Source organism: Ostrinia nubilalis, chromosome 12 (genome assembly GCF_963855985.1).
Source record: "Ostrinia nubilalis chromosome 12, ilOstNubi1.1, whole genome shotgun sequence".
Taxonomy (NCBI): domain Eukaryota; kingdom Metazoa; phylum Arthropoda; class Insecta; order Lepidoptera; family Crambidae; genus Ostrinia; species Ostrinia nubilalis.
The window spans coordinates 5,609,065-5,621,902 of NC_087099.1; the positions used below are offsets into that span (position 1 = coordinate 5,609,065).

General features: G+C 36.0%; 2 protein-coding genes across 2 annotated transcripts in view; one reads left to right on the plus strand and one right to left on the minus strand.

Annotated features, from left to right (window-relative positions):
* Positions 1-12,838, minus strand: part of LOC135076666 (cadherin-99C) — a 170,067-nt gene that overhangs the window by 152,569 nt on the left and 4,660 nt on the right. The window lies entirely within an intron of this gene.
* On the plus strand, positions 8,315-8,686 carry LOC135076667 (uncharacterized). The gene has a single exon (XM_063971087.1). It carries the CDS (start codon positions 8,315-8,317, stop codon positions 8,684-8,686), a length of 372 nt encoding a protein of 123 aa, XP_063827157.1.

Consider the following 12,838-nt stretch of genomic DNA (forward strand, 5'->3'; position numbering starts at 1 on the left):
AACGCCTCTTTTGATCGTCGGTCATTCGGAGGGACGTAGGCAATGTTTCTTCCAAACTGGACACTGGACAGTTACAATCACACCAAACAAAGTCACTAAGAACAACTACGTGTTTGCCCGTTAAATACTTTAGTTTGGATGTTTCTCAGAAAATGACATAAAAAACTGCAGCATACTTCTTTTATTTTGTTCCCGTCTTTTCCTTAAATGTGCATCCAGTCTCCATTCGCTCATAAACTTAAAATAGTAGCTAGGAGTATGTACTTTAATTAAAACTTAATTAAACACTTACTACCGCAACGCGCGTAAACTTCACTTTTATTTATACCACCGCTTTATCTCACTGCACACTTTTTTCTCGTACAATAAAGTAATAAAATAAAGGCGCCCACACAATGGATCGCCTGTTCAATTAAAAAAGGAAAACAGCCGAGCCTACTCCGTGTTCTTGTTGGTTTTGTAGTGCATTTAACAAACAAAAGATGACCGCGGGATTCGGGTTCGGGAGGGGAGATGCGACACGGTGCGCGCACGCACTCAAAGAAGCCGCAGGATAGAGTTCATTGTGGTAGAGACGGGACGTGAACAGGTGGTTCCATTTCTTATTGTTCCGAAATGAAATACAAATAAAAAATTGTAACCTGATAGGTTGAAGGAAGAACTTTAAAGTTTTAAGGCTACATGCAAAATCATAATCGAAAATAAAATAAATACAAAATAAGTTAACTTACGTTAAAAAATCGAAATGATATTACAATAAAGAAACCTAAAAAAATAATACATATAACAATACACCCTATTTCAACGATACATCGCGTGTTTATAAACAATTTACAAGATAAAGGCCAAGAGCTTCTTCGTTGTGGATAAAAAAAAAAAATTGTTTAAAATTTAGAAACCTTACATTTCTTGAAACCTCTAAGAACTTATTGGATCTATGGCTCAGCTGATCAAACGTCAAGGAACTCTCGGAGCGGACGGAGTACAGACTGACATAAAATGTAGGTTTTACAGGTTTTGTTATTCTTAATTCCTGGTATTAAGGTTTAAACTTCAATGAACCAGAAGACAACTGGTCGGTCACTGCTGCTCGCTAGACTGTAAACGTGATTTGTCGTCTGTTTCACAGTTAATGCATTGATTGGCAATTAAAACATTTTTGTTGTCCATCCCTTAATTAGGAGCTGGTCACTATACTGAAATTTTCATTAGAGTGAACGTACCAACTTCATATCTCCAACAAATTACTTTTTTTATTACATTCCATTCAATGGGAAATCCACTTACCTACCAATCGTCCTGCCTGGGCCATCTTTCCAATTACATAAAATATTGTCATTATATCTTCAAATTCAAACATTAAACTAAGGCTGAGTTGAACCACCGACTATAACGATAACCGGTGTTTTTGTATGGAGTTAGACAGACTTTTGACGTGTCAAATGATTTATAATAATAACCACCTTATTCAGTTTCGCAATAACGCTAAGCAAACCGCCAAATATTCTTTTGTAACCAATCTTCGACAGTAATTTTATTTCTCAGCAAAAAGTTGAATAGAAACTAACTTACTAGCAATGAGACGGTCGAATCAGTTTCTTTTTAATTCTGCAGACTTTTTCATTAAGTTTTTGCAATTTGAATGTTGACATTTAAATGATTGATAAATTATTATGGATACCTAATTATAATCTTCACAAATCACGGATCTTATGAGTCAGTGATGTGTTTATGTTTATTATTATATTTATTACACAATCAATACTAAACCTTCTCGATGAAAAGGAGTTTTGAACTGGATTTCCTTAAGCCAATATTAAAGGGTAGGGTGGTGTTTTGAACAGGTGGTATGAGATGACCCACAAGAGCTGTCAAGACGTTAACAGCGTCTATGAATAGATATTTTTGCGCTAAATAACGTTTTATCGTACAGATAAAGTTATACGAGTATACGAGTCTCTAAGAATTCGATTGATCATCTTTTTACGAAAACATTTTTTTTTTAATTAACGTGAGACTCGATTGGAATGAATTGGTACTGAACAAATTAATAAAATTGATAATCGTGGCAGAGAGAAAAAGTGTAGTGTAGTTAATTTGTCATTAAAGTCACCAAGTGTGATGCAGTGTGCAACCATTTGTGTGTGATGCTGACAAGGACATGATACTCACAAAGCTAGAAAAAACCAAAGCTAGTTTTTAATACAGTATCCTGCTATAATGTCTTGACCTTTTTGTTTTGCTCGACGTTAAAATACGTGTATAATTGGTTTGACTTGAGATCACCTATGAGTAGGTACAATGACTCGGAAAACTATAAAAAAAAACACTAATTAACGGTCAATTATGTCTGTTATTCAGAATATTTATTATTTAAAGTTCAACCGTGTCGTGTGGTTCAATCAAATATTATATCTAAGTTCGGGTTTGGTCCACTAACTGCATATTTTTCCGACTCCTTTTTTCAGGACTTCAGATTTGGGCTGTTGTGTGATTGCTATTTTGCGACAGAATTGAATAGTGCGATGTTCTGTAGACTTTAAAAGTATGAATTTAACTATTATGGATATTGCCAACATCCTTGTGATTGCTATTCCCATCGATTGGAAACATTTGCGGCGATAGGAAATTGTTAATTTATTCTCATGGAACAGTTTCCAATTAACATGGTCGGTGTTAATCATCATCATGACCATAAAATAATCATGTGGTCTATAGTGGGTAATTAAATAATTCTGTGTAAAGAGAAGAGTGGGTGTTCACAAACTACGAAGTACTTAGATGAGTACTAACGATTCACCCTGAATTATGAATCCTATCTATTGAAAAATAAATGCATTGAGAATTATAATCGGAAAAGAAACAACTATTGCTAGCAGACAGATGTAAATTTGCCGCGTTAGTATTTTGCATTTCGTATTACAAACCGCGACATCGGACTTTTTGCACTTCTCTTTTCAGTCATTGAAATCGATTATCAGCTTTCTAATTTAATGTTGTTACAATGTAGGTACAATACAATAGGCTAGATGAAAAAATTTCAATTATTTGTACGTCAGACAGATAATTAGAAAATATTAGACTCATATTTTTTATTTTCTTTCATAATTAAATAATAACAGTGCTACATCGAGTTGAAATGGCGCGATACGTCACGCTTGAGTAGAATTTTTACTCAAAAGTGACGTCACGCGACATTTCAACTCAATATAATACTGTAATTATTCGATTATGGAAAAAAATAAAAAATATGAGTCTAATATTTTCTAATTATCTGTCTGACGGACTAAATAGAATTTCGATTTCATTACCCAGTCATCATCCCTATTGTGTTCAGAAAATGTCGAAAACCAATACTTTATAATGAGGTAAAAGTCCGTCCTCACACTACATAACGTCCTCGCTCTGTGTTGAGGCCAACAACTATCTAGCCTTTGTCTATACATTCCTTTTGTCGGTGTTTAGATACAGCCCATTCCGTTCTCGTTGCAAAACTGGTTTTGAGAAGTCTGACACCTTGGTTCGGTACACTGTCACTTCTGACAGATTGTGCGTCAAATACCGCAGGTGGAGGCATTGGGCGGATCACGTTATCAGCATACTAAATGATGTAGCAGCAACTTATAAAGATAAAATTAAGTTCTATGTACTTTTAGCTTTAGCAAAGTTTAGTAAATATTACATGTTCAGTCAGATTTACTATTTCATCTAATGATAACATCTTGAACCTGCAAAGATGATCTTCAAATTGTAGCGTAGACTGTACTTTCAGGACTTTATTTTACTAATTAGATTAGAACCATTGATTCAAAATCTTAACAATTGTACTTGTGAATCTCCTGAGAAAATCTCGATACTGCACCAAATTGTTAACCATGACCGAAGAAACAAAGGGTGATTACGTTAATTAATACACGTAGGCAAATACTTATCGCGCCTACCTGATGCTGGATAGAACCTAATGCTCTTGTCATGACCCTTCAGCTGTGCCTGTCGCCTGATCAATGTCGCGGTCGTGAGCAGTTTCAAATGTCAATGTCTGCGTATAAAAACCATTAATAGTAGCTCGTAACATGGTCATATTATTTGAAGTTACCGACCGATTACTGCGAAAGCAAGTTGGCAAAAGTACGTGCTGGGTCCTGCCAGTTGTCAAAGAAAGAAGGCTTGGCGGAAGCGTTTTTTATGTAGAAACAAAAGTAAAGTGGTTTTAGCAAAATACATATTATAATGATCTAAAAACCCTCTTTCTTAAACTGGACTTCTCGTTCTCACTATTGTATTTGTAACTCCTGAATTTTCAACTAGGCCGCCTATGAAATTCAGCCAAGATTGAATAATCCTAGAGATAGCTAGCTGACTGTTTCGTAAACGAATTTAATCAGAAACTTTTAGCTACAGTCGAATAATAATTTTGCAATGGATTGACGTTCATGATAAAGAATTAAAAGCCGGAGTACATTGACGCTTGACAGAATCTATCTCTATCAATAGACCGGTTAAAAGTGGGATGAAGATAATGATGATGATGATAAATTAAAATGTGAAATAGGTCTCGAGTCTCGATAAGGATGAACGTTCCAATCGAACTCACAATCGAGCAACATTGTAGCTTCGAATCCACGTTACTTTTAAGTTACATTTAATCTCGGATCAAAAATAAACTTAAAACGAAAAGGAGGTTTTTAGTCCTATTTTCCTGTTAGCACTCTTATACCCTTTTTAATAAAATCCAATTCGATTAACGTCTGATACAAATTAAGTTACAATGATGATGCCTTTAAAACGATGTCGTTTTAATCAAATGTGAAAAATCAATTTTATAGCAGAAAGTTTTGAGACAGCATCTGTTATTTATAATGACGTCAGAAACTTTCCTAGATCTAGTGCCACTCCTTATTATAATGAAAAGATTATTAGTCAAACCTGAACTATACAACTTAATCTGAATTTATTACATAGGTTCCGTATTTCGCAAGGAAACAAAGGTGGCCACTCGACCAATATTATGGATTTCACAAACTGTCTAGCGCAAACCGTGCCACCTACTTAGAATATTTCGATTATGACCCTATAAGTCGAAAATAAACCTCTGAACTGGTCACTGCCTGTTAAAGGGTTAACTTGGAGACTTACGTCAGCCTGCATAACTCATATTTCAGTCGGAGTCACGACATGTCGAACCTGATAAAATATTTTATTGTGTGAAGAATTTATTTGTTTAACAATATTTTTGACGCAATATGACGCTGCCGAATTCTTCACCTGTGATTATACCACGACCATTGGACATGACGTACTCTCCGTGGTATGCCATTAGCTTTTTTGTAAGGTTGCAGAGTCTTACCCTTCCCAAAAAAAGTGATAGATAATTCTGTTTCCTGGCAGATGGAAACATTTTTTTATTATTTTATCTAGACATAAAATAAAAACGCCTTTTTGTGAAAGTAGAATGTAAGTAGCACATCAATATTAAATTTGTTCACATCAGCTGCGTGCGTAGTACCGATCAATGAAGGCTGTTATTTAATATGCATAATACTGAGGCTAGATTATTAATCGACCTCGTCAGCAAATGTAGGTAGGTATACCGCCTTCTATAGCACTAACTGTACCTACTAAATGTTAGATTTACGGCGTTCAATCGAGATCAAAAGCCATGTCCAGTTGAATTCTAAAGCACATTCAGACTAAACTAAATGCGGAATCCATAATTCCTGCTAAAGGCAAAGTAGAGGTCGGTACCTTTCAAAACATAGTAGGTAGGCATAATGCATAATATAAGCATTTGACAGTGACAAACTCCGCGTGGTTCAAATTCCGCTATTAGTGCAAAATTTCAATAAACGGTCACCATTACAAAACTAGGTAAACTTCCTAGTGCAAAAACGTGAAAACGCAAGGAATTTCCTCAACTCCTATTTAACGGTTTCGTGATAATCACCATCGAATGACATTTAACGAATCTCACCAGGAATGTCGTAATAAAAGCCGCAGTGTACGTAGCATCGTGATTTTAAACTAATTATCCAATTTGTCATCCTCTATTCGCGTTCCAACCAGCATCATTTTTCGTAATATAATCCTTATATCTTTGAAATAAAGCCTATTTAAGTACCTACCACATGTAACTGCATAGATCACTCTAAATTCCCGTGAGTTGGGATTAACTATGGTTCATCCTAAAGCTGACAAGATGAAACCAGATGCATTAGTATTCCGTAGATTTTTGCAGTTCCGCTAGCAGACAATAGTTAATTGTCCTCTCAAAAATCCTGACAATTCCAAACGCATGCATGCAATTAAGTGGTATCAAGGATTTCTTCCTGATCATTAACAAGCAATTTGAAGAGAATAATAAAACGAAACGATAGAAATTCTTTTCTCTTTCCACTTATCCGTTTATTTCCCTGAGCTTTTAGTGCAGTACTGAACTCATACTCAGTCTCAAACTACCCTATTAGAAATGCCAGAATAGAAAAGAACCGTTTCAAGTGCTACAGCGGTTCTTACTATGGCCCCATATGTAGTAAAGTTATCTAAACTATCTATGTAATGATAGTCATACGTAAGGAACAGTCGGCCTATCTCATAGCGTTGTTAACATTTTTCTCTTGCAATTATGAACTTTATTGCGAGGACTTAGAGAAGTTACAATTAAGTTTTATGCCATGCAGCCCGAGCAGTTTCGAAACCCATAAGTTGATACTTTTTTGTCGTACATTTGATACTATCTGTTTTGCTCGCCGACTTAAATGGGTATAAGTGAACCTGTGCTCCAGTATTATTGGATGATTTGTGTCGATACAATTCTAGGTAATTTCAATACGCGAGCCATACTTTATGATCCAATTGCAAATGATTTGCTTTTATTATGCTATCTGTAATTTCAATGTAAAACTTTTCTTATGCGTCTTTTTATTAAGTGATTTATGTCCCCAAACTTGTTTTTGTATTCTATCAACTATGAGTAGCATTTTTTTCAATAATGATACATTCAATAATTAATTTTAGTCAGTTCTTTCGTATTGTTCCAAATTACATTCACCATACCATACCAACATATCACATTGATGTGTAAATTGACGATATTCAAGTCATTTCAAGTATTCAATAGAGCGCGTGTCTAACAAGAGATGTCAGATTAGAATTTATAATCAAGCGCTTTGTTGTCTATCACGATTATTTTATAGTGCAAGGGTACAAAATATTGCAAATACCACAGTTAGTATGTCATAGACCTAGAAAAGTGTGCATGAGAATTGATTAGGAGTTAATTGTCTAAGGAATTAAACAATAAAACATAATTAAGCAAATTTTAAAACGCCTATGTAATTTGTCTAAACGCAAGTAATTACAAGTCGTTGTGGTTCTTACTTAACGCTACGATGTCCACAGATAATAGCTGGAGGACTTAAGTCACATGTCTTATCATTTAACAATGGTAAAATAGGGATGAACAAAATGCAATTACGAAATTAAGAATTCATGTGATAGGCAGAAAGATTTTTCTGGTCATATGAAGTCAAAACACCTCCGTAGCCGTGGTGAGGGGTAGAGGACTTAAATGTAGGTGAAGGAAGGACACATGTCCAGTCAGACGTGGCGATCCTAGGTAATGTAGAACTCTGACCAAGGTAGCAAACAACCGATGCCAAATGCCTAATGATTCGAAGAATTTGTTGATTACCTGCATGCTGTGCTTAAAAAACAGTGGCTTATGGTGATGATATAAAATTGAAGGAAACATTGCTTTTAAAATCATCGAGTTAGTAACCGACTGAGTCGATTGAGTTATTAACACGTAAATTTATTCTTAAACAAGAATTTTGCATCCCGAAATGGAAATTAAAATCAACTTTTTAATGAGTCTCCGAATTCGACATGCCACATCGCGATGAGATCATAAACTGTTTGTTTTTAGTGGAAGAACTCGAAACCTGTTGCAAGATGCAGTGTGACTTTAAAGTAAGGTCGGCTTAAGCTAAAGCCGGGTGTTCACGACTCGAACTTTACTATTGTAACTGTCCGTAATTGAATTTATGGAATGGATGCTGCGACGAAACTTGTTCGCGAGACGTCAAGATGTTTGTAGTACTAAAGGTTGGGTGCTTTGAAATGTCAGGATGTGACGCAATGGTAAAAATATTGAATGTATGCCAAGCTTTAAGTAATACAAATGAGAATGGAGTATTGCGCCAAGTTGCAGATACCGTGTGACAGGTGCAACAATGGTTGGTAATTAAATGTCCCTCATTGAAACGCTTGAGGTAGGAGATATGTCACTACACGAGAGGGTCCTCTCACTTACCGGATGGTGCAGGTACTGACCGGACATGGCTGCTTCGGGAAATACCTGCACCGCATCGGTCGCGAGAGGACCACCGCGTGTCACCACTGCGATGACCCGGTAGATACGGCGGAGCACACGCTTGAGGTGTGCACCGCGTGGGCGCCGCAACGAGCCAGGCTCCAAGCGGCAATCGGATTGGACATTACACTGCCGGCAATGATCAAGGCCATGGTTGGCAGCAAACCAGGATGGGACGCGGTCAAGGCTTTCTGCGAAGCTGTGATTGCCACAAAGGAGGCGGCGGAACGGGAAAGGGAGGAGGATCCCTCTGCCGATCCCATACGCCGCAAGAGGGTGGGCCAGAGGCGGCGGGCTTTTGCGCGCCGTCTCTGACAGTTAACTAGGAAAGGACTAATGAGCGCCAGTCGACAGGCTCTTTACACCTGTTGACTGGATCTTATTGTAAATAATTGTTATTGTAAATAATATCTTATTGTAAATATATTCTGTATGTTTGTATAGTTCTGTACATAGTATGCGCGAAAGCGCACTCGATGTCCGTGGCACAAAAGGTGGGTCCGCACTGCTGGACAAACTGGGCATAGGCGGAAATCGGGACAAGGTTCGCTATACCGGCATTTCCCCTATGCCCAGAAAGAAGGACATTCGTGGTTGTTTTAGTGGGTAGGCCTTGCCCTTCTGGCATGGAGAGCCCCACATAACCCGTCGCCTGGCCACAGCGGCGGGTATGCAGTTTTATGCATTTTTTCCACGTACAAAAAAAAAAAAAAAAGGAGATATGTCACTAACTATTTAGCAGCGAGTAGAAAAAAAATTAAATGGTTTTTAATTGGCGTATAAATACTTGGGTAACCTAACAAAATATGTCTAAGGCTGAGTTGCACTACCTAAGTTTAACCGTAACTATAACGACAACTGGTGTTTTTGTAAATTTGGCATATTTTCGACGTTTGTTACGGTTAAAGTAAGATGGTGCAAGCCAGTTTTACCTACCACCTACAGATTTTCAATTAAATCTTTTGTTAGTTACGTAACAAATTATTGGTAACATAGAAGCTTAATTTGAATACACTAACATTCCTCTTTCAAAGGTAAGCAAAACATTTACAGAATTCTATACCTGACTATATTTTCTCTCAAGAAAAAGAACCCGAGCGCTCATTACCAAGCTGCTCACTTGATGCTACTAACTTAGAACCTAGCATTTAATTATCTCTAAGGTGAAGAAACACTGCGAAGAATGCGTTTTATAATATGGCAACAGATACCTTTTTTGTCTTGCTGCTTCTCAGCTCGCAGCTCATTATTTACTTAATAACTGCCCGGCGTCCCACACAGAGATACGTTTTATTTCTGAAGGGAAAAACTGCCCGAGAAGAAATCCCTCCATTTTGATTAAACGGAACCCTGCGTCGTCTTAGGCAGAAAGGGTTGCCATTTAGAAGTTTCTTTATTTAGATTGTTATTGCGATATTTAACAATTTATGGCCAAGGCATCCCAAATTAAGTTTCTGCGGTCCTAAAACGAATTTATTTTTATATAGATACCGAAATGACATACTAGACTCGAAAATAAGTAAAAGACGAACACTGAGAATGAGGAATTCAATCGCTGATTCGGATTTTGGACCACAAGCAATTTTTTAACCTAATAAAAAATCTTGTCATTTAATTCCAGGTAAGTTTTAAATTATAAATAAGTACCGCAGCATTTATCTGTTTCTTAAATACAGCCCTAGTTTTGCCGTTCAATTCATTTGGGAAGATTAACCACATCAGTATTTAAGTATTAAGTAATACTGTAGAAAGAGGATACGAATTATTGTAACCATAATTTTTCCGCAATGGATTTTCGCCTTTACACTCTTGAAACAAGCGCTTAATCGAAATTAAATGGACAGGGTAACTTTTACGAGCTCTGTTTTATGCTGCATGCTGTATGTTACTTCCTGCAAAGCCCTTCATTAGACGCTTCCCCAACGAATGCCTTGATAGCTCTGGATAAATCGGCGATTAGATAAGCTGTATAGTTTCAGCGTACTCGGATCGCTTTAATAAATCTTCAACCTCGTTCGCTTTAATGTTCGCATTCGGAATGGTTGGAGATCGATTTTATATCCAACAGAAATTATAAGGTAAGTACAGGAACACTGTCTTCTTAATAAAATATCATTAAAAGATAAGATACGAGTAAACAGGTACTTTTTACTGTACGGGTCATTCCATACAAATCTGTATATTTTCGACGTCATTTTGTCCGTAACTTTTTTAAGATGCTTTTGAATACTTTATTAGTGTAAATTATAGTTTATTAATTAATTATGTTATGTCTAAAAGGGCCAGTCACTTTATGCTTTATTTTAGGAGAAATTGTAATTTTCAATTTTTTCATACTACATTACTCCTATATGACTTCTAATAAAGTATAAAACTTATAACCTTAACATTTATAGATAAGTTAATATACATAATGTAGTTGTTTTGTTATTATCACTATATAAAAAACATCATTCCCTAACTAGTAATTTAGTCCCAAGTGCCGTTTACAGCTAGGGCCTGACGCTCTAGGGACTGACGATTTGGAGTAAAACTTAACACAAATGCAGATTAACTTTATATTATAAGATGCTTAATACGATGTGCCGAAAATAGCCAAAAAACCACACGTAAATACTAATTAAATTATATACTATTTCTTATTGTAATCAATAAAGCTACTCAACTAGGGACTGACGAAGTGACTGGATTAACACATGTTTCCGCAACAACTGGCACGTTTGCACTAATTCAAAAAACGGCTACCGCAAAGCCAGTATGGACTGAGGATAACTTCGTATCGTACTTTAAACTCAACTAAATGTCATTCACTCTAAATACATATTAAAGCGCAAAATTATAAAATCAGTGCGTGGCGAGGGAATAACGCTAAAAGCTGTAGACTCTTTTTCAACTAAAGAAAACCAAATTATTGTTTATTGAAACCGCAAAATATTTATAGAATTTGGTGTAATATACATTTAAATAGATTATTCGTTAATTAAAACAAAGGATAAAGTTCATGTTTTTATAAATGTGGGTCCCAAAACACAAACTTTTGGAGTACGGACATGCTTAGGGAATGACGTTTTGGGTCATTCAAAAGGAATTTAAGATGTTTTAAAAATAGTTTCAAAAAATATAAATGGGTGATGAATAAAGCACATTGCGAGCTGTTATTTAACAATTTTGGAATAAAATATTAACAAATATTTCATGTGAAATGTGGCGCGGACTAAGAGTTGACATATTTTTGTGGAATGACCCGTACACAACACAACTAGAAATATATTATTATGGAAACCGCGCAATTTAGGCGGTCTTATAGCTAAGAAGCGATCTCACATAGCAGCCTAGCCTTAGTCTACGAAAACTAATAATCCAATGAGTCTATGGTCTATCGTTCAAGCAATTCATGAGCATGAGGGTTTTCTGGCCAAGACACGCTTAATTTTATTATGACACACATTATATTAAGATTCTCGTATTAATTTCTTTGGTATATTATATCCTACCTACAGAAGTAAGAAGCAAAGGCAGGCACTACTTTGGTATTGTTCGATGACTGTATTGTTATCTTTAATGACAAAAAGTCGTAGGTACCTATTATGTGTGTTGTTTGCACAATTGCCTACATTTATCAGTCTTCTCGTGAGAATGCTGTAGGAAATAAATGCATGTGGAAGTCGCTGTCAACGAATCATTTATTAACGTATGTGTAACACTTATTCTTCTGTTTTCTCTGGCCTTTGACAGCACTAACCCCTCTTTAAATCGTCATAGATGAGGTCCAATGTTGGAATTGACATGAGACTGCGTCTGTGAGTTGTTTGTCACTAAAAACAACCATAATTTTCAGTATAGTTGAAGAATTCTTGTCAATTGATTGGTTGTAATTCTGTTTCTGTTCGGAGGTTATTTTACAAACTGCTTTCTCACACTGTGGTTACAATTTATTTTAAACCATTTTAGGCGTATTAACTTAGACAATAATTAGCAAAAAATCGGTCTAACAAATACCCTTTTATTCTGGCTATTATTCATATTATTAATAGATATGAAGACAATAGATAGGCTAATGAATTTAAATTCGACACGAATACAATTAATAATAGCAGTGCAGTGACGTCATTGGTTTACCTATATCTGAATTTGATTGGGATGATGTCATGTTTATTGTATCCACCCTATTCTCCAACATTCATTCATTCAAGTGCAGTGCGAGATTTATTATGACGACATTTTACTTTGCATTTCCACATTGATAAAATAATTATTTTCCAAGTAGGTAGGTACCTACCTACCTACCTAATTACTAGGTAACTACCTACATAGGTACCTACTTAGTAACGTGCGTGCGCGAGTGCGAAAAAAATCGAAAATGCTGGCATTTTCAAAATACCTACCTATTTGTACCGAATTAAACTGATTAATTTTCCTTCTTTAAACATGTAGGTAGGTACCTACTCATTTCGAACAATCAGACTC